The 22,851-nt window shown below is 33.4% G+C and overlaps 2 protein-coding genes across 16 annotated transcripts; one reads left to right on the top strand and one right to left on the bottom strand.

Moving 5' to 3' along the window:
* Positions 1-24: 24 nt before the first annotated feature.
* Positions 25-19,853, top strand: LOC145318790 (uncharacterized). Of its 14 annotated transcripts, none has more exons than XR_013879532.1 (10): positions 25-122; positions 11,424-11,487; positions 13,071-13,143; positions 14,042-14,168; positions 15,927-16,856; positions 17,071-17,189; positions 17,890-17,943; positions 18,454-18,520; positions 18,867-18,918; positions 19,568-19,853. XR_013879532.1 is itself a non-coding variant. In XM_080160365.1 (10 exons), the coding sequence occupies exons 2-9, from the start codon at positions 11,435-11,437 to the stop codon at positions 18,490-18,492; spliced, it is 1,356 nt and encodes a 451-aa protein (XP_080016491.1). In that variant the 5' UTR covers positions 25-122; positions 11,424-11,434; the 3' UTR covers positions 18,493-18,524; positions 18,865-19,853. The 14 variants fall into 14 exon arrangements, 3 of the variants coding, with proteins under 3 accessions (XP_080016491.1, XP_080016489.1, XP_080016488.1); XR_013879530.1 differs by having other exon boundaries at positions 19,558-19,853; XR_013879527.1 differs by having other exon boundaries at positions 19,398-19,853.
* Positions 604-5,802, bottom strand: LOC145318787 (uncharacterized). Of its 2 annotated transcripts, none has more exons than XM_080160355.1 (9): positions 5,511-5,802; positions 5,004-5,050; positions 4,313-4,365; positions 3,795-3,824; positions 3,126-3,217; positions 2,480-2,541; positions 1,890-1,965; positions 1,271-1,349; positions 604-690 (listed from the first exon to the last, which is right to left on the bottom strand). In XM_080160355.1, exons 1-9 carry the CDS (start codon positions 5,599-5,601, stop codon positions 636-638), a joined length of 585 nt encoding a protein of 194 aa, XP_080016481.1. In that variant the 5' UTR covers positions 5,602-5,802; the 3' UTR covers positions 604-635. The 2 variants fall into 2 exon arrangements, with proteins under 2 accessions (XP_080016481.1, XP_080016482.1); XM_080160356.1 differs by lacking the exon at positions 5,511-5,802 and adding an exon at positions 5,437-5,489.
* Positions 19,854-22,851: the final 2,998 nt, after the last annotated feature.

Here is a 22,851-nt window from a genome sequence, read left to right as displayed (position 1 = left end):
TATGTAATTTTTATATCTGTTGCAAGTTGATACCAGTGATTTTTTTTTGAAATGAAATTTTTTAGTGTTTTTTTTTCAGAAATTTTAACTTATGTTGTAGCTTTGGAGTTTGCGATAAACTGGTAAGATTTTTATTTAGAGTAGCTACTTTACAAGTGATCTTGTCTGTATGTCTGTCTGTCCTTACTTTCTTCTGTCAGTATATTCAGAGAGAGAGAGGGGGGACTACACTAGTCCCCAGAGTTTTATGTAATGTTTTCTTATTCGTTAGTCTTAACAACTTTGGGGACTTTGTGAATTTTGATTGGTTGATTTATAAAGTTGAGTGTTCAAGCGTTTCACTGACTTATTATATTCTACAAAAGAGGTAATTTTGTGTATCATTATTTGAGATGCACATCAATTTATCGGCCATTGTCATATTCCTGGGTTTAGTTTTCCTTATAAAACAATGATGGCAAACAAAATTTTAATTATGAGGATTATTATAAGAAGCTTCACTGTATTATATAGAAATACCATATAGGTTTAGCGGTTAGATAGATCCTTCGCTATAGACAAAAAGCTTACTACTTTATATAAACCAAAGTATGGCAAACAAAATTATCATTATGCGGATTTATTTTAGGGTTAATTTACAAAGTATTTGTTTCTTCGTCTCTTCTTTGATATCTTCGTGTTATTAAGGCCCTGAAATTATAACTATCAGTGGCTGTGCCCCTAGTATCTAGGGTTCTGTATTCAAGGGGGTGTAGAGTGGACAGCAAAATAGCCTAAAACCATCACAAAAAAAATCTATAATTTAAAGTAAACAGTCTCATACCAAAGTGAAGCTTCCGCTAAAAGGAGAAGTCAATCAGTTTACAATTTTTTGAGATCTTAAGCTTCAGACAATAAAACTGCTTTACTTTATATAATAGGATATTAAGTTTAATTGAGTAGATTTTGCATTCCCCCTTGCCCCAAAACTAAAAAAAAATATATTTAATGCTTTGTTAATATTAAGATAACATTAATATGTAAGATATGAAGGCCATACAAAGAAAGTTAACCTATTTATTATGCAATGAAATTCTTTGAGATCAAGGGGACATAAGACTATAAATTATACTGGTTACCAAAGTTTTAGAACCTTTGTGAACAATTGTAAGCAATAGAATGGGTATTAATCTAAAAATTTAGGGTACACTACACATCAATGTATCGTCCATTGTCTTATCCCTAAAGATTTCTTAAATATGTATTAAAATTGTTGAACTTCTAGCTTTACCTATGAGCACTTGTAGTTTTATCAGATTTAGAACAATTAGAATCTCTGTATTTTGTGATGATTAGCAACATTACACTTCCTAAATAATTAACAAGGACAATGGCCTGTTTATTTCACTAGTCCCTAAAGTTTTTTAATAACGTTTTCTTTTTAATTGTCTTAAAAACTTTGAGAACTTATAACAAAATTTGATTGGTTGGTTTATTAAATTGAGTGTCCTAACGTTTTTTTTCAATAATTCAATTTTCAACTACAAAAAGAAGTGATTTTGTGTATCATCATTGGGATTGTCCTTGTAATACCCAACACTCAGATTGAAAAGTCGTCTTCGGTGTAAAGACGCGAACTTGGCCGAAACTCGAACCTATCTCCTTTCCAAGAAAAAAAATCGTATCTTATTATAAACAACTTTCCGCTGACATTAAAATAAAAAAATTAAAATTAGTTTTATAGTCCCGTGAGACCGAAGGCCCTAACATAACTGGCTTTTTATAATTTTTAATATTCGTGAAAATTGTTTGCAATGCGGTGCAAAATAAGATTTTTCAGTATGACAGAGAACCGGTACTAATCCAGCGGATATTAATCGGTTTCGAAGCCATACTGGAAAAATTGTTACCTAAAGTCAATAACCAAGAAGTAACTACTGATATACCGACCACAATTAGAAAGCCTAGTTCACATGGCTCTTCCTCCTAAAAGGGTAGTGTCATGTCATTTAAAGTTTTTAGGGGACATTACACTGTAAATTACACTGTTACCCAAAGTTTTATAATAAGTTTTAATCATATTATTTTCCTTCGCTCAAAAATGTTGGGTACTTTGGTTAGTTCCATATTTGTAGTGTCAAAATTTTCAACCAATAATTTTGATCTTCAGAAGGGGTAATTTTGTTAAACATTATTTGGAATGTATATTAATTGATCGTCCATAGTCTTATCCCCTAGGATCCTTGGGAGTTTGGGGGATAAATATCTTTTAACACCATATTTTTATAGAATTGACATATTCTTTCTTTTTTTGATTTTCTCCCCGAATTAGCAAATTCTAACAGCTTAATTGTGTGTGTTTGTTTTTGTCCAGTAAGATTTCATAAACAGTCCGACTTAACATGCATCCCAAATTCTCTAGATTTATTCAGATCAGTTTCGACATTTTTTTATGGGGAGGGGAGGCGGAGCGACTGAAAAAATATAATGTTAAGCTTACCCTTAGAAATTCAATATCTCTATCAAATAGTAGAAAAGTCCCAACACTTAACCATGAAATTGCTGAAAAAAAACATTTAAGTTTCGTAAGCTCTTTTAAAAGATTATTATTATCATTCAATAAGTAAAAGAAAAACATTTTTTTGGTAATATTGATTCTATTTGCTTTTGTAGCTTTAGTTAAAAATCTTTTGTAGAGTATACTAGGTATAGGATCTTTACTATTATTACCTATAACCTAATTTGGGCGGGATTCTCCTTTGATTTCAAGTGATTCCTAGAGAACCATTTGCTTGTAATGGGATGCGATACTCTAACGCCCACTGGTGGATATTAGGTCAAGTAACATCCAACAGACAACCAACCCTTTGATTCCACGACCTTTGTCTGAGAAGACATAACTGTGTACGGTAATGAGCCTGTTTATGGGCTTATGCATTCCCCCCTACTCCTAAACTATTTATGTCGCGCACCCGACATAGCAGCAGTAGAAACCACTTTTTTTTGTCTTTAGTTATGACGCGATTTTGGGCCCCCAACGACGAGCGGAGGCGTTATGTGTTGCGCCACGGTCGCGGACTTTAGGATTTTTACTATAAGGTTTGATAGGATGCAAATAATGTTCTGTGCTACTTATTATATTTTACCTGCTAGAATAAGGATGATTGAGACCACTCCTGTGACAAATAGAAATGCTATGGTTAGTTTAGACAAGGTAGCCTCGTCGCTTGGTCGCTTTCTAAGCAAAATTAAAGATTGTTTAGCACTTTTAGTAGTTTTAGTAGGGATCTTAAGGGATAGGACAATGGACTTAAAATGATTGTATACCGTCACTTATGATGATCAAAATTTTCTTTTAATTATTTTGAATTATTGGTTAAAAAGTTAGGTCTCTGCTTAATTATACAATCAAGTTTCTAAACTTAAAACCCAACGAATGAGAGAACTTGTTTACATAACACTTGCAAAATAAAATTTAAAGTCAGAGAGGGGACTTTAGTCCTCTAAATTACACTGGAGACCGTATTTTATAAACACATTCTCTGATAGGTTGGCCTTAAAGGTAGGGTTATTAACTCTCGATTGGGTTGTACAAATTTGCAGTGTTTTAACTTATTAACCTAAAATGTATTCCCACTTCAATTTAAGTGAATTAAAATGAAATCGGTCATTATTTTTCAATTAAAATATTTTTTTAATATATCATTGTGGTTTAACGATAATTAAAACAGCTGAAATTTTAAAATACATATAATTTTTCCCTTTGACATACAAAACGTTAATAAAGAGTAGCTGATACTAAAATATAGGTATACCGTCTTCTTTTTACTGTATCTCGTGATTTTCTAAATAAAAAATCTTCATTATTTTTTAGTTCAATTAATATATTGCAGTTATAATAAGGGATTGGTGTCAATTTTTTTAATAATCGTTAAAAATTGTCTGCAATACTATGCCTATACATGATTTTTCAGTATGGCCGAGAACCGGTTCTAATCCAGCAGATATTAATCGGTGTCGATGCTGTAACGGAAATAAGATTATAATAAATTCTGGGTCTAGCAGTAAGAGAGATCTTGTTGTACTGACAGATACACTACTTTTTATATCCTTCACCATAAAGTAGTAAGTTTTTTGTCTTAACCATAAGATTGCAATAAGTACTGAAATATTTAGTTCTGTTAAGGAAAATCTTCAAATAGGGCTTATTTTTAGATTTAAGACTTGGGATGGTTTTAGACTATTTTTATGCCATTTTTTTTCTCTGTGAACTAAGAGCCCTTAAATGCTAGGGGCACAGCTGCAACCTCTAATAAGGATTAAAATAGTTTACCTACAAGAAGGGAGGGCTAGAACACTTACTCCAAATATTCCGAGTATTGCACCCTAGAAAAATTATTATTTGAATTTTTGAAGATAAGATTGTCAGAGAGGAAGGAGACAATAGGCTTTTTATTACACAGGTCCCCAAAGTTTTATAATAAAGTTATCTTATTCGTGAGCTTAAAAACTTTGAGGTCTTAAAAGAATTTTGATTGGCTGGTTTATTAAGTTGAGTGTCCAAACGTTTCAACCACTAATTATAATCTACAGTAGGGGTAATTTGGTGTATAAACATTGGAAATGTACATCAATTTATCGGCCATTGTCTTATCCCTTTAGATCTTTGCTTAGGAGTTGTATGCAGTGATAGATAAATGAAAGATTAGGTAATCTCGTAAGAACTTAGAATTTTACTTGAAACAACTTTCCACTTTCCCTTTTTTTTTAAATATGGATTTTTTTCAAAGGACAATTTCTATTTAGAGGGCAGAAATTCCCATCCCAAAAATATTAAAAAACCTTCCCTTAATCTATAAAATGCTTTACTGTAAAGTAAAATCATAACGGTTCAGCGGTTATCATGATCCTTAGATCCATACAGACAGACTCATAGACATCCTGTTACTTTAATTTTAGAATTATTAGCATGTTGCTGCACTACTCATAGTCCTAATTATCCTATTGTCAATACTTCTTAAAACCTGTAAAATAGTCCATGTTGGAAGTCTAGGCTGTCTTTTACATTCGCCTAAACAGAAAAGCATTATTTGTTGATTTTAAACTAGTACTAGTAACTCAGACAATTGAGTCTAATAAGAGCAAAGCTTTTTTTTTTACTGTGAATGTAAATTTTTCTCATCTTAATATGAAATCTTAACATTATCTCATTCATAATATAAAGCTTTTTTTTCCTTTTTCCCTCCCAAAATACCATAAAATCAAGGCATTATTCCTGGATATTTTTGTTAATAGGACGTTTTTGGTTGATCAGTGTAGTGAAATGTGCTTAGAAAATGTTAAGATTTGATAATCAGATGAGAAATGTTTACGTTCACACTCCCTTTAAAAAAGAACTCCTACAGAAATACAGACAACTCCTAGTGAGACCATACTTAGAGATACAATTATATTCACCTAGATTAGCAACTCCTATAGAAATACAGACAACTCCTAGTGAGACCATACTTAGAAATATAATTAATATTCACCTAGATTAGCAACTCCTACAGAAATACAGACAACTCCTAGTGATACAATACTTAGAGACACGATTATATGTACACATTTATCCAGCTTCATTATTGTCGTAGGTTCTTGTTGAGCTTTTATTTATCACTATAACATAGTTCACTTTTTGTTCATTACATTTTTGTCAAGCAAATTATTTCTTTTAATTGTTAATATTTTATTGTTATAGGGCTTGATTTGGCCATTTAATTATGGAATTCAATCTTTCTTAATTTTCTATAGGTAAAACTTTTATTTTAACATTTTGTATCTGAAAAAATGATGTACATTCATAATTAACCTATATTTATCATATTTTACAAAATAACATTTTAGGTTCATCTTTTCAAGTACCCAAACTAGTTAAATGCACTTCATGCAACTATCCCTTTGTGTAAAACAATTAAAAAACAAGTGTTGATAACTACTTGTATATGAATATATGAAACTACTTGTAACTACCAAAAACTAGCACAATATTTTCAATGACTCAATATTACTCTTATCTTCAGTGCATAAAACGGCATTGTTTATGTTTTATTTCTTATCTCCTACCTATAATGTATGCTTTCAATGTAGAAAAGTAAAATCACGAAATCTACATATTTATTATAAAGAAAGTTTTTTTCTTTCCGTTATTGTTGGGAAGGATGGATGTCAAAAACCCCCTTAAAATAATGGAATAAAGTAAGCTTTCCTTCTTAGTGTTTACGCCATTGCATTGTAACAAAACTGTCTAAGTAACTGGATGTTTGTGTTTCTGTCAGTGTGTGTGGACCGAACCGCTCTTCAGATATGGTTCTTCTCCTTTGAAGTGAAATTTCTCATATGGTCTGAGAAGGTTTATAAGTATTTTGGGATAGAGAACTCTACGCTCCCAAGAGAAATCGCTCTGAAAGAAAATTAATTTTGTACAGCCATAGATTAATGCCTATATGGATTCAATATACCTTTGTGATGTGCTTCATGTCTAAGTGATTTTTTATATGTAGGCTAAAGAGATTGATCTTAAGAGTCAAAAAGCGACAAATTGTTGTACATTCCCAATTAAAGAAACAAATTACCCTTCTGTTGATTAAAATTATTGGTGGGTAAGTTTTGACACTTTTCTTTCGACCTATCCAATTAAGATTTTATAAAAATCCCCAAAGTTTTTGAGCAAACGAGTTAAAGAACTTTGGGTACCAGTTTAATTTACAGTCCAATGTCCCCTTATTCCCTGAACCATGTGACACAAATAGGTTAACAGTGACCAGTGAGGGAGTGGACATTGGGCTGTTTGTTACACTAGTCCCCATAGTTTTATTTTGATGTTTTCTTAATTGTTGAGTGTCAAAACGTTTCAAAGACTAATTGTATTCAACAGAAGGGATACTTTTGTGTATCATTATTGGGGATTTACTTCAATTTATCAGCCATTGTCTTATCCTTTGAGATCCCTGAAAGTAACTCTTTAGAGAAAAAGAAAGAATTTTAGTCGGCGCCAAGTTTTTCTTGGCAGGGACAATTATTCTAAAATTATTTTATTTTACTTATAGGGGTGAGGAGGAAGGGGATAAGCATAGTGATACATAAGGGTGTGTTTCCCAAATTTTCATCTAAAATTGTATTTGGCATACTTTAGAAACTTTTATTATATACACCTATTATTTGGTAGAATTAAACTTACTACGTCCAATCTTTATTACCAATATTTTTATTCTACAGAAGAGGTATCCTCATTGAGTATGTGTATCAATTTATCTTCCATTGTCTTATCCCTTAAGGTCCCTGAATATATTTTATTTATGACAATGTATTTAAATCGTAAGCTAAATTCTTTCGATCATTTTAAAATTTTTATTAATCTTAATATTACTTATACCTGTTCCTAGCTTAGTATAAGCCGGGTTATGCAATAAGTCTAGATTTTTATATTTTCATGAACATTTATAGTAGCTAGGACAATTATGTTCACAAATAGCGCATTCTATAAAAAGCACAAGTTAAGAATATTTTAGGAGTTTCTTTTTATCAAACTTTTGAAGCTAAGACTATTAGAACTCAGGGATCTACAGGGATAAGACAATGGCCGATAAATTAATGTGCATCTTTATTGATGATACACAAAATTATCCCTTCTCTAAATTACAACTTTGAATTGGACACTCAACTAAATGAAACAACCAATCAATATTCAAAATAAAAGTCCCTAAATTTGTTAAGCCAACTAATTAGAAAACATTATTATTAAACTTTGGGAACTGGTGTAATAAACAGCCCATTGTCCCCTCTCTCTCTCTGACTTGATTTACACACCCATCAATAAAATGCACCAGGTTTATTGTTGTAGCATTTTAAAAAATCATTAATGAATTTGCAGATCATAAGGCTAATTTGCAAAACTTATTACATATCCCTCATCAAACTAGCCCTTTTAATCAGGGGTGATAAGGGATAAGACAATAGACGATAATTTAATAAACATCTCCAATAAGAATAAATAAGAATACCTCTTATGTAGATTAAATTATTGGTTGAAAAGTTTGGACGTTACTAGTTTCCAGAAGTCCTAAGTACTAAAAGTTTTTGAGCTAACGAAGAAGATATCGTTGTTAAAAATACTTTGGGTACCTCCAGTGCAATTAACAGTCCAATGTCCTCTCCCTCCCTGACTTGACCTGTCTTACCCCGGCCTTAGTGACAAACGAACGTCATTATTCTGTACTGAAAGAATCTATCATGTAAGTTTAAGCTCGAAGTTTCTTATAAGTAGCGAAGCTACTCTACAGGCTTGAGATCTGTAATGCCCTTAATAACAATTCAGCGTCATTGAGGGAAGGTTTATTACTATTTTGGGGGAGGGTATCAATCAAATTAAAAATAATGGGCGCCAATTGTCTCCCCCTCCCCACCTCTAGAGGCTTCTAGGGGCGTAGCCACTAGTCCTCTAATATATAGTAGTAAGCTTTTTTTGTCTGAAGCTTCAGATTTTAGTAATTTAATTACAGAATTGACTGCGTTTCAATTTAGGAAAACTTATGTTATTATTAGACTGCCTTCTACACCTCGGGGCTAACATAGCTGGTTTTATTCTTTTAATTTTGGTTTTAATATCCGCGGAAACCTTTCTATGATACGAAGCGATAAATATCTAATTTGCGGACATGAAGACGCACTATTTTTAAAGTTGCACAAATAACAGTTAATGTTTATGGCCAGGGACCTAAAGGGATAAGACAATGCAATGGTCTATAAAATGATATCAAAATTAAATGAAAGTACCCAAAAGTTGTGAGCTAACGAATAAAAAAACTTTGGGTACCAGTGTAATTAACAGTCCAATGTCCCTTCCGTTCCTCCCTGAAAAACTGTTAGTGTTGTTAAGATAGACTTATTATATTATTAGGAATCAAGGAAGGGAGAAACAGGGAATTTATTTTTCAAAGCAAAACTACTTACTACTCTACATTGACTGTTTGTGTTTATGTGCAGATACCCGTTATTAAATTGTATATAACTTACCGGGTCCGTCAGTCTGTCGGTTATACTTCAAAAGACATTTATATATTGATAAGTAAAAGTTTTGTGATTATCTAATAAATCTTGTCCGTCATTTTTCCTTTTTTTATCACTGAACATCTGTTATATAACGTACTTTGTCTGTTTGTCCATTCATCATTTTTTAACTAGGGAATCTTCACTAAAAATTTCGGACACTTATTCCTATAGCAGCTGAGAACATTTCTCGGGCTAAAACTGCTTTTGTTCAAAAATTAAAATTATTACTACTAAAGATAACGTTTAAACACTCAACTTAATAAACCAATCAATCAAAATACACTGAAGTCGTCAAAGTTGTTAATCCAACGAATTAGAAAACGTTATTGTAATACTTTGGGGATTGGTGTGATAAACAGCCCATAGTCCCCTCTCTCTCTCTCTCTCTGGGGGTTGATTTGGTTTCGGTGGCTCCAAAAATAGCACGACTGACAAATATTCTTTGCTTGACATTCCCTTCATGCCGGCCCTGTGTACTAATTCTACATGGGTGTCAAAAATATAGGGAACGTTTAATGGAAGATAAATTAAAATCTTCCCAAATCTGATTTTTTGGAAGAATTTTGTACTTGTTAATTTGAGAAGAATAATTTATCTTCCATTTACCTATCCGTTAGTTCATGGTGCCGTATAAAGGAATCATTTGTAGTTATATAACCGTGTTTTGCAAGTCTGATGCGAGACATGGTTTTCATTCACTTCAGCTAAAAATGTATTATAGCAAAAGTATCTTTTATACAACTTTTGTCAATATGTCTAGATATGAGAAAGGGAGGCATTTGATTGTACAATAGTCCCCAAAGTTTTAAATAACGTTTTCTTATTCGTAAGCTAAATAACCTTGGGGACTTGAATTAAAATTTTGATTCGGTGGTTAGTTCTTTAAGTTCAGTGTGTACATATTTCAACCACCAATTGTAATCTACAAAAACATGTGTGTATTTACATTGGGGATGTTATTTAATTTATCGGCCATTGTCTTATCCCTTAACATCCCTGATATTAACTACATTCTGCTATTGGCTGTTTTAGGGGAACACCGACGAACGGGGACTGCTTTCCTAGGCCTTCCCCACTTCCTATTTAATCTGTCTAGGGGGGGGGGGACGGGGGGGGTCTACACTTTCTCTATCTTTAGTTTGCTTGCATTTTTAGTCTATTAAAGTGTTTGCAAAAAGATATTATAGTAACATTTGATTATTGAAAAAAATTTAGAAGTATTAAAAGTAGAATTATTGTTAGAATCAAAATACGTTTATTATTAATTGTATTAAAAATTATGGGATTTTTTTTACAAATACAGCTTCGCGCGTTTAAAAAAAAGGAATGGAGTAAAAAAAACAGCTGATCAGTAGCAGACAAGTTTATAGTTTGTTGTTGTTATATAAGCCCACAAGGTCTTACTGTATGTGTGTTCTTTCTATCTATCTATTTTAAGCTAAAACTGCCTTTATTATAGTTCTTAGAAATATTGCCTTGCTTCGTGTGAATTATCCTTTCTCTGGCAAAGTTGTTTTTTGCAAGGCTTTGCAGAAATTTGGTGAAGTTGCAAATTTTGCGGATTTTTGGCGTGATTTTCGTTCATTTTTCTTTTAGAATTGTTTGATGCAATAATTTGTTTAAAGAAAGCTATTTTAATTCATTTTATGTTTTATCGTTCTAAGCTAAATTAAGCTGAAGTTGTTTATATAAACTATTTTAGACATTATTTTACATTTTTTTCTGTCTATTTGAATGTCTGTATAAGAAATACAGTTTCTAATAGGGTTGGGCCGGATATCTGGCCAACGTTCGATATCCGGCCGGATAACCGCATATCCGGCGTCAAAAATCAGTCGGATATCATGTAACCGGATAGTTTTAATATCTGGTATCCGGCCGGATATTGAAAATGACCGGATATCCGGCCTAACCCTAGTTTCTAACTCCTAAGAAAAAATCAGTGTAATAAATTAACATAGTATATATACTGTATCTTACTTAATAAAGGTCTGTCAGTACGTCTGTCTGTCGTGAAATATTATTTCTTTTTGGATTTATGAAAGTGTGAAGGCTCGAGTGTCACTTAAAAAAACTTAACAGCCAAAATTCGATATTTTTGGACGGCGTAATTTTTTTGATTATTTTAATCGGGACATGCAATTTTCGGAGGCAGCGGCGATTTTTGACAGTTCAACAAGTTGTACTTTAAAGTAAAGGTTCAGTGCATGGTTTGTTTGTCTGTCTTTTCGTCCGTCTAGAAGTAGCTTAATATTTCACGAACTACTGAACCGATTAGGCTGTGTTTTTCAGGCCCCTTGGATTCAAGCTATTATATGAAAATATCATATTCTATGATTTATTTATTTTTCTAGGCCACATCAAAATGTCTGGAATCATGAGCGCGGTTGTCCTAAGAAATTCAGCCAGGCTTGTCAGGTTAGAATAATCCTTAATTGACCTATCTCAGCAGCCCTTGCCATCCGCTCGTTATTGGTCCTCTGGTGGGTGATGGGGTCAAATCTCGAATGAATAATGCTTCATTACTAAAGACGTTGACAAATTGCTGCTATGTCAAATTCATAAGTAGTTACTGTAATTGGAATGTCTTGGCCCAAAAAAGGCCTAATTTATCTCTACAATATCATGCAAAGTTAGCACTTTCTGACAAATATCAATAATAAAGGTGGTTTTCTGTAGGACATTTGGCTGGTCATTAGCAAGATTTGATAATTTTTACCCCGTCCTTCTCTAGAGGTTATCCAGCTTAACACTTTATTAAATCACTAGCGACAAGCCCCTAGAGGCCTCTAGGGCCACTTGAGGTGGGGAGAGTCGAATTTGATACCCAATTTCTTATTTTAGATTTTAAAAGAAAAAGTAAAAAAAAAATATTTTGGGGGGGTGGAAATAGACAAACAAACAAACATCCTGTTACTTTTGTATAAGGATAAGAACTCAACATTAAGTAACCTAACCTTTTTGGTAGATTTATTTGTCAGACGCCGTCTTTTCTTTTAAAGCATTTTTTGTTTAACATTTCATAAAGTACATCTCGTCGCTTGACCTAATTCTAAGGATGACAGAGAAATGCATATTCTGATTTTGTACATTTAAGTTATTCTTGAGTTTTCAAATATTTTTCACAGGTTTATTTACATAAAAATGCAAAATAAAAAATTTATTTAAAAAAAATATATCAATGAAACCTTTAGAAATGGCTATTTCCCCCTTTGTACTTTCTATGCTTGAGTACATTCTCGGACTACTGAGTATCTGTCGCTTTGTTTAGTCTGTCTCAATGATTGCAATCATTGAAAGAAAAAAATGGTTAAACTGGGACACCTGTCATATTAAGGCTAATTCTTTTGGCGATAAGTGGTGTCTTGTAGGTTTTTGATTGTTTATCCGATGTCTTCTTATTTACAGTTAGTTAAATCTTTATTGGTTGGTTTAAAACTAGCAGTGTCGAAACTTTTCAACCAATAATTTTAATCTCGTTGCACAAGTATTTGTCATTCAACTGAACCGTACACACACACGCTCACTCAGTAGAAATAAAAATCAGGAATCTAAAGGGATAAGACAATGACCGATAAATTGATGCACATCCACAATGATGATAAACAAAATTACCCCTCCCCCCCGCTCCAAAGTGGTTACGTAAAGAGTAAGAAAACGTTAATAATTTTGGGGACTAGTGAAATAAACAGCCCCTTGACCCCTCTATCTCTGAATTAAAATACATATCGGGATTAAAAGTTTTAAAAGCTTTGCATTTAGGTACTTAACTTAAAATGTCGTTTCAACATAACATTTACTAAAGATACTGTAAGATATTATTCCTTAGAACCGGCTCTAAGCCATACTGAAAAATGTATAGCATCGTATAACAGACAATTTTTTACGAATATTAAAATAATTTAATAAAAATCATAAAATTAATACTGTCCTAAAGCTGTCTGTAAAACGATGCGATAAATAACTATTACTGTATAATATTTTACTGTTAATTTTTTTAGATGCAGCCAATGGCAGACACAGAGAAGCTTCCAACTGTATTCCAGACTTCTAGCTGACGACAAAGCTCCCAAGGTAAATCACAGCTACGTACCTAGTTAATCATCTCATTGGTGCGGGTTTCTTCTTTGATTTCAAGGGATCATCTAGAGAAGCCAAAAGCTAGATCATCCGCTTTTAATGGGATGCAATACTCTAACGCCCGTTATAGTTATCTTTACAACCAATCACTTGATTGCACGAACTTTGTCTTGAAGCTTCTAGAGGCGTATCCGTTAGCATTAAAGAAAGGGAATGTTATTTTTAGACAATTTAACTTTATCGTTGCTTACATTTAAGATTAACTTTTTATAAATTTTGGTTAATAATATTACTTAGGTAGGTATCTGTTAGTTATCAAAGTTGTAAAAATAAATACCTAAGGAAAAACGCAAAATTTATTATAAACAAGGATGACAACATCGATAAAAGCGAAGCACTGAAACGGTAGGACAAACGGACATTAACACTTGTATTGTTCAAAATGGACGTACGGACATTTTGGTGATGATTATAGAGTTGCTACGCTTTCTAAATCGTACCTAACTATTAAGGAATAACCATGCAAAATTTGAAATCGATAGGACAATTCTAACATGCCTAAATTAACGAAAAAAGCTATCCGTTACGGACAGGCCGACCCTAATTATAGAATAGCTTTGCTTTTCAAAACCATCCGATTCCACAGGGATTTATAGGGTTGATAAATTGATGTACATCCCCAATGATTTTACACAAGATTACCCCATCAGTGGATCACAACTAGTGGTTGAAACGTTTGGTGAACTGGACACTCATCTTAATGAACCAACCAATCAAAATTCAATAAAGTCTCCAAAGTTGTTAAGCCAACGATATAACTTTGGGGACTAGTTTAACAAATAGTTCAATGTCCCCTCCCTCCCCGATCTGATTTAGCTATTTTTGCCCCTAGGAAGCAGACATGATGTCAATGGCCAAGAAGGTGGATCCTATGGAGGCAGCCGCTAAAAGAGCCGCCGAAGAAGTGACCAAGAAAGCCAAGGCTGCCAAACAAGCGGCGGATGCTGCGAAAACAAAAAGTATTTTTTGTAATATTGTTGAAAACTTTGGGTACCATTGTAATTTTCAGTCATATTCAAATTCTGTTTAAGTACCCAAAGTTGGTTAGTCACCTAACTATTATTGTTTTCCGCAATGCTTAATTAGATTTTTCGTCTAACTATAAATGTGACAACTTGGGTCTTTGCAGGTAGGGAGGGGGCCATGAATTACATTAGTATTCAAAGTTTATAAACTCTAAAAACTTTTCAACTAAACCCAGAACCACTTCATTATGCAATCTACATTTTCCTGGATATTTTGTCTACGGTAGTCCATAAGTGTACAGCTTTACAGTACATTGTTTCTATTTGTTAAAGCAACACGTATGATAAAAGAAAAAGATTTTTTTTAAAGTAAAATGCTTATATTTCAATCAAAATCTATATTTTTGTATTTTTTACCGATCCACTTAATTATGCAAATCAAAATAAAATCAATGGGAAAACGTTTGTTTTGCACTTTTCTCCACTTTTAAAAATTAATTCTGATAAAATAAGAATTTTTTAACGGATTAATGCATTATTTATAATGAAAAACAGTTTAAGGTAGATTTTAATGATCTTTCTAAATAAGAAATAATTGAAAAAAAGAAATTCTATCCCTATCACTTTAGAGGACAGCTGCCGACCCCTAGTCTTATGGATGAAGCTAAATACATGTTAAAAATAAAAATTAGCCTGAAAAGTATACAAAAATATTTTTGATGTGTCAAAAAAAATCCATTTTAAATCTTGATTTTGAGAATGATGGCCTTTAAGATGCTCTTACTAGTGGTGATGGTGAGCTAAATGTTATCAAAGTGCATGCCCATGAGGAAAACTTATATATTGAACTATGGTTCAATTTTTGTAGTCATAGCAGCCTCCAGCCAAGCAATACCTATTAAAAAAGAAAAAATTGCAATTTTAATTACTAAAATTCATAAAGTAAATAATGTAGTTTTTAGATAATGGTTATATTTCTTGTCGAGAGGCTCCACTGGAGGCTGCTATGACTACAAAAAATGGTACATAGGTTAATAGACAAGTTGTTGTAATGGTCATGTACTTAGATAACATTTAGCTCACCTTCATCACCAGTAAGAGCATCTTAAAGGCCATCATCCTCAAAATCAAAATTTTAAAGTGGATTTTTTTAACACATCAAAAAATATTTTTGTATACTTTTCAGGGTAATTTTTATCTTTAACATGTATTTAGCTTCATCCATAAGACTAGGGGTCAGCAGCTGTCCTCTAAAGTGATAGGGATAGAATTTCTTTTTTTCAATTATTTCTTATTTAGAAAAATCATTAAAATCTACCTTAAACTGTTTTTCATTATAATTGATGCATAAATCCCATAAAAAATTGTTATTTTATCAGAATCATTTTTTAAAAGTGGAGAAAAGTGCAAAACAAACGTTTTCCCATTGATTTTATTTTGATTTGCATAATGAAGTGGATCGGTAAAAAATACAAAAATATAGATTTTGATTGAAATATAAGCATTTTACTTTAAAAAGAATCTTTTTCTTCTATCATACGTGTTGCTTTAACAAATAGAAACAATGTACTGTAAAGCTGTACACTTATGGACTACCGTAGACAAAATATCCAGGAAAATGTAAATTGCATAATGAAGTGGTTCTGGGTTTATAAAGTCTAGATTTAAAAAAGGGGTAACTTTGTTTATCATAAAAAATTTAAATTTTCAAAGGTAGGTTTCAAGACTTTTTTTTAATGTGAATTTATAAAGGTGATGGCAAAGCTGCTGAAGAAGCGGCAGCCAAGGCTGCAGCTGAAAAGGCTGCCAAAGAAGCCGCTGCCAAGAAAGCTGCTGAGGAAGCAGCTGCCAAGAAAGCTGCAGCTGAAAAGGCTGCTAAAGAAGCCGCTGCTAAGAAAGCAGCTGAAAAGGCTGCTAAAGAAGCCGCTGCTAAGAAAGCAGCTGAAGAGGCTGCGGCTAAGGCAGCCGCTGAAAAAGCTGCAAAGGAGGCTGCCGCAAAGAAGGCTGCAGAGGAGGCTGCTGCTAAGAAGGCTGCAGAAGAAGCCGCCGCAAAGAAAGCTGCTGAAGAAGCAGCTGCTAAGGCAGCCGCCGAAAAGGCTGCTAAAGAAGCTGCTGCCAAGAAGGCAGCTGAAGAAGCAGCTGCTAAAAAAGCTGCAGAAGAAGCTGCTGCTAAGGCAGCCGCCGAAAAGGCAGCTAAAGAAGCCGCCGCAAAGAAGGCTGCTGAAGAAGCCGCTGCTAAGAAGGCTGCTGAAGAGGCAGCCGCAAAGGCAGCCGCAGAAAAAGCTGCAAAGGAAGCTGCTGCAAAGAAGGCTGCTGAAGAAGCTGCTGCTAAAGCAGCCGCCGAGAAGGCTGCAAAGGAAGCAGCTGCCAAGAAAGCCGCAGAAGAAGCAGCAGCCAAAAAGGCTGCAGAAGAGGCTGCTGCAAAGGCAGCTGCTGAAAAGAAGGCTGCTGAAGAAGCTGCCGCGAAGAAAGCTGCAGAGGAAGCCGCTGCCAAGAAGGCCGCTGAAGAAGCTGCGGCCAAGGCAGCTGCAGAAAAAAAGGCTGCTGAAGAAGCTGCAGCCAAGAAGGCAGCTGAAGAGGCTGCTGCCAAGAAAGCTGCAGAGGAAGCCGCTGCCAAGAAGGCCGCTGAAGAGGCTGCAGCCAAAGCGGCAGCAGATGAAATTGCCATTAAGAATATGAAAGGTTATTTTTTTTTCATGCTGGGGGGGGGGGTGATTTCTAAAAAGGGCATACGTTTTCATGAATACTTATTTTGTTTCACTTACAGGCTTTTAAAGAGGGGGGAGGGCAGGGGGGTTGCTAGATATACCCAGCAATCTCGTAATCCGAGTATTTAGTTAATTTGCAGTTTGTAGGGCGTATCTGCGGACAACTGGACATATATTTCTTTGTTTAGATCCTATCCAGACCTTATTCTTGGAGAGTATTCGTAGCAAGGGGTATGGAGGTCTAGAGAATGCTTCCCCCGCCATCAAGGCCCAGCTTGATAATGAACTTCAGAGATTAGCGAAGCAGGTAATGCATTACCCTATATACCTTTTTGAGACACAGAGAATCCTTATAATTAAGTACCAGGATGTCTGTTTATCTCTCTGTTTGTCTGTACCGAAGGATCTCGATAACTGTTGAACCGTTTTGGTTCTCTTTTACAAGGTAGCTTCTCATGATTTTAACTATTTTGGGGGATGGTACCATCACCATTCCGCAAGGGATGTAGCCTTTAGTGATAAATAATATTATAAACGGCTTTCCGTGGATATAGAAAGTACAATTATGAGATTAAAACTAGTTTTTTTCATGAATACGAGAATAGTTATTTCTGTCATCGTATTATAAACGGCTTTCCACGGATATAGAATGTGCAATTATAAGATTAAAACAAGTTTTTTTAGCACCGAGGTCCCGAAGGCACGGGCTAAAAAAACTGGTTTTAATCTTATGATTGTACATTTTTATATTCGTAGAAAGCTGGATATAATACGATGCTAGACATAGTTTTTTTGTATGGATGAGAACCGGTTCATATCCACCGGATTCGAATGAATACGAGAAAGTTCTTTAAACTTTGTTAGTTGATTTTCAATCTAGAATATTGCTATTGCTGCGCTTATTATATACATAACTTGGCAGTTTACCTCTAAGAGTGCCTAGCTGAGCATAGAACCACCCCCCCCCCCCCCCCCCAAATATTAATTATAATTCTTATTAATTTTAGTTTGGAGGCGCTGAGGGCGAGGATATGACAAACTTCCCTAAATTCGAGTTCAAGGTAAGTACCTAACCAAACTTGGACATGTATATTTTTTTAGGGATCTTAAGGGACAAGACAATGCACGATAAATTAATGCCCATCCCAAAGAATTATTTAACTAAATTATTATTCATTCTTTAGTTAAAATATTATTGGTTGAAAAGTTTGAACCATTCAACCAAGACTTAATGTATCAAAATAAAACAGCTTAAAACCATCACATGAAGCTTACCTAAAAACGAGAACCCAATCGGTTTAGTAGTTATTGAGATCTTTAGCTTCAGCCATTTAACCCTTACTACTTTATATAATAGGTTAAAAAATTCGGGTCATTTGAAGACAACGAAGTTGCTGGTTTCGTAATATTTTCACAGTAGCTTTTCTCCTATTTTTAGCCCCTGCAATCACCTAACCTAACTTAAAATAACAATTCAAAAGCTACTGTGAAAATACGACGACCCATAACTTCGTTTTCTTCATATGACCCAAAAACTCAGTTTTTATGAAAACTAATCTTTTATTTTTAAGGACCCTGAAGTCGAGGAGATCAACGTTGGCAAGAACTAAGAAGAAACTACCATCTAATACCTGGCAGGGAGGGATAATGGCAGTTAAATCTCAATCATCCCCCAGAATATTATATTTAACAGGGGGGGGGGGGGGGTAGATAAAATTGCCATCCATTGTCGCACTCCTTCCTAATTCACCAAGGAGGGAGGGGAAAATAGGCTGTCCCTACACAAGTCCCTAAAGTTTGATTATAACGTTTTCTTATTCGTTTGCTTAACAACTTTGGGGACTTTTTTGAATTTGATTGGTTAGTTCATTAATTTGAGTTTCCTAACGTTTCAACGACCAATCGTATTCTACACAAGGGTTATTTTTGTGTATCATTATTGGGGATGTACATCATTTTGACAGCCATTGTCTTATCCCTTTAGATCCCTGCCTGCACACACATCATATACCTCCAGAATTGTTTCATAATCACCAGTAAATAAAAAAAGGAGCGAAGCAGGCTATTCTACAAAACACTTGTGTCTGTTTGTCGGTTTGTTATGCTCATTTGAATGTCTTATTATACAAGAACACAATGTAAATGTTTATACAAATTATGTGTGTTAACTAATTTTAATTTTATTTTTTTTATATGCTATATTTGTCCTACAATTTCCTTATTTCTTCAATACTCTTCGCTACTATTGGTTGCAATTGTCTTTGTTTCACAATAGTTATTTATCGCATCGTATTACAGACAGCTTTCCGCGAATATTAAAATGAAAATTTAACTATGGTATTAATTATGATTTTTTAAAAATTCGTAGAAAACTGACTATAATACTATACGGTACATGATTTTTCAGTATGGCTGAGAACCGGTTCTAATCCAGCGGATATTAATCGGCTTCGAAGCCATACTGAAAACTTAACTTTTCTGATATTAAGAAATTTTTATTTAGAGCTTTTTATAGAGAATCATATTTTACAAAAAGTCTTTTTTTATATTTGCATTAAATACCTCTCGAACTTTTCTACGTCAATGCCTGGTGATTTTTCTATAAAGGAGGAGGGGTAATTATTGTTAATCCTAAATTACAAAAATAACCCCTCCTTTATTTTTATAAAAAAAAGTTACATTTAGTACCTAATGCAAGAAATAATATAAACATCAGTGTGTAAAAAAACTTAAATGCCAGTGAATTTATTACAAAAATACATACTGTTATGTTAAAATGTATGGCTGAGAACCGGTTCTATTCCAGCCGATATTAATCGGATTCAAAGCTCCATACTGAGGAAATGTATTTATACATTTTGTGAAGATGTAAATAAAATGTTCGATGAACATTGATTATGTTTGATATTGTTGTTTTTATTTTGAAATGTTCAATTATGTAGTTATGAATAAATGTATTTTTAAACCATAATTTTTTCTTTTTTTTTCTTAAAGAACGTGTCCTAACTTTTTTTTAACCCATTCGGGACGGCTCCCAAAGTTCAAAGTTTTGATTAAACATCCAGTTTCCTTAAAGTTAGGTTGGATTTATTATTACTTGGATGATGCAAATTTTCATGTTCTCTAATAAAGTGAAACTCGCAGCGGGCTAAAATAACGATCCTTCACCTTCTACTTATTTATTCAAATATTGAGTGAATTTCTCCTTTTTACTATTACTGAAAATCTGCTCTATAAATTACATATGTTCGTTTGTCTTCTATTAACTTTTGTGCTTCGCTACTGATGGATTTACGTTGTAATCCTTAATCGCTTTTTAACAATACATAAAATAATCCCATAAAATACGTGGATATTGTGACATGAATTTTAGGCGTTAATTTAGGTTGCTAATATAGTCCTTATATATTGGACAATACGTTCCTCTATGGTCGGCGGAGGGGGTAGGGTTATCGTTATACATATTAGCAAGCTTTTATCGGGGTATGCGACAATCTAACACAATATCCATTGTTTCTGATACTGATACGATTTTAATTGTTAAGCTTAATAGAACACGCATTTTGTACAACAACAAAAAACCATTTTTTTTACCAAGAATATTTATATTATATTATTATAATTTCTATAATATCCATAAGATAATAAGTGCAATGTGTAAATACAGAAGAACAAAAACTTATTTAATCTCTAAAAATATCAGCCGAACACCATGACCATTTAAAATCTAGGAATCGAACTAGCACCTAAACCAATAGGCAAATCTCAATAAAAGTATGAAGAATATGAAGTTAATCAATCCCTGAAAATCTCAGCCGTCTATCTTGAATAGGAGTCGAGAAAATCATGAAAACTTAAAATTTAGGAATCGATCTAGCACCCCAGTTGATTGACCAATCTTAATGAAACTTGGTGAAAATGTGAAGAATGTTAACATTTAATCCTCGAAAATTTCAGATGTCTATCCTAAAAAGGGTCCGAGAAAATCCACCTTGTCTCTTACGGACAGATGGACATTATGAATTATAAAGTAGCTTCGCTAGTAAAAACAACTACATTTTTTACCAAGAATATTTATTTTATATTATTATTTCTTTAATATCCATAAAATAATAAATGCAGTGTGTAAATACAAAGAAACAAAAACGGTGGAAACTGTGGAAACTTAGTAATTTTAATCATAAAAGGGAAAAGCCTACAAAAGGTCTCAATATAATTCTATTTTCCGCTGGATTAGAACCGGTTCTAAAAATTGTGTATCGCAAAGAAATAGACAATTTTCCACGAAAAAAAACATAAAATTAATACAAGCTTTGTCTGTCGAACCGCCTTTTCAATGACCAAAGACCTCATGGCCTACAAAACTGGGATTAATCTTGTATTTTTTATTTTACTTTCCGTGGAAAACTGTCTATAATACTATGCGATAAATAGCCATTCAGTTTTGAAATTTATGCCCGCTAATGGAAGAACGGAAAAACGGTTGTAGGGACAGAAAAAAAGCAGAAATTGAGATATAATACCTTTTATAGAATAATCCCTTTTCATGGCGTTGCTACAAAAGACCTTATATCAAGAGACCTTATCCTAATTTTTTTTTTTAATTAAAGACCCAAAAGTTAAAGTTAAATTAGGTTAAGATTATTGAATATTCACAAATTTATATCCAATAATCCTAACCTAACCTGACTTAACTTTTATCGGATTAGGTCTTTTGTATCTAGGCCTTTATTGGGATTATGTCTTTTGCAGCAACGCCCCTTGAAATGCACTGAAACAACTTTTATTGTTAGTTTTTAGTTACTTGGTCACAAATCACAGTAATTTTAATCAAAACATTTAGTAACAGCGTGTGTTTGTTTATGGAGGGGGTGATGAAGGAATTTAAGGATGTCCAGGGGGGGGGGGGGAGAGTGTTTAACCTCTTATATGTCCATTGAAGGTTTTCAACTATTTTGGGGGAGGGTAGGTCTAACCTTCTAAGGAAAATCACTTCTACAACCAAATTAACCCCCATAGTTGTTTTATACTTTTTCTAAAAATTTAAACTGAATATTAGGGTTTTAACTCCCACCCCCCCCCCCCCCCCCCCACTCAACCTTACATGCCTCTAAAGGCTTCTAGGGGACGTAGCCGCTAGTAAATTAGGTAGTGACATTTGATCACTTTCCCCACATCCACCTTTATAGCAAAAATTAAAAAAAGGAATAAAACTTTTTATGGCGATTTTATATTTTTCTTATAACAATTTTTCTTACTTAAAGGACGCCTGCAAGAAATAACACGCTTTAACTGCTGAAAGACTGCCACAAGAAAACCCAATACCCCAAATTTAAAGCCTTCAGCTTCAATAACAAAAAAGTTCTAGGCATTTCAAAATAGCATTTTATGTACAATGGAATTTTTGAAAGATTTCCAATGCTCATAAAAGAAAAAAACAATATTAAATTACGTTGCCTAGACATAAAATTATAACCTTATCTTTGTCAGAAACTTAGATTGCCTGTAACTGATTACATTTTTACAATAAAAACACCACATTTCATAGTCAAAATCTATGAAAAAAATTCGATTTAAATTGCATTTTTAAACGAAAATCATAGCGGAAACAAAGGGGTAAACTAATACAAGCTTAGCTGTGATTGGTTGTTAAGCTGATTCAGGCTTCTGATTGGCTACAGTACATTCGGTACAACGCAAGTAAAACTTATTTTTTTTTAATGATTTTGACTATAAAAATGGGTATTTTTATTGTAAAAATATAATTAGTTACTGGAAACCTAAATTTATGACAAAAATAAGCTTATAATTTTGTTTGTAGGCCACGTAGTTTAATTTCAAAGTTTTCAACATGAGCATTGCAATTCTTTCTGATTTTCTTTGTACATAAAATGTCATTTTAAAATGCCTAGAACTTTTTTGTTATAGAAGCTGAAGGCTTCAAATTTGGGGTATTTGGTCTACTTGTG

This window comes from Acartia tonsa, chromosome 5, assembly GCF_053477335.1.
Source record: "Acartia tonsa isolate MP-2025a chromosome 5, ASM5347733v1, whole genome shotgun sequence".
Taxonomy (NCBI): Eukaryota; Metazoa; Arthropoda; class Copepoda; order Calanoida; family Acartiidae; genus Acartia; species Acartia tonsa.
This window is presented reverse-complemented; position numbering and strand designations above follow the sequence as displayed.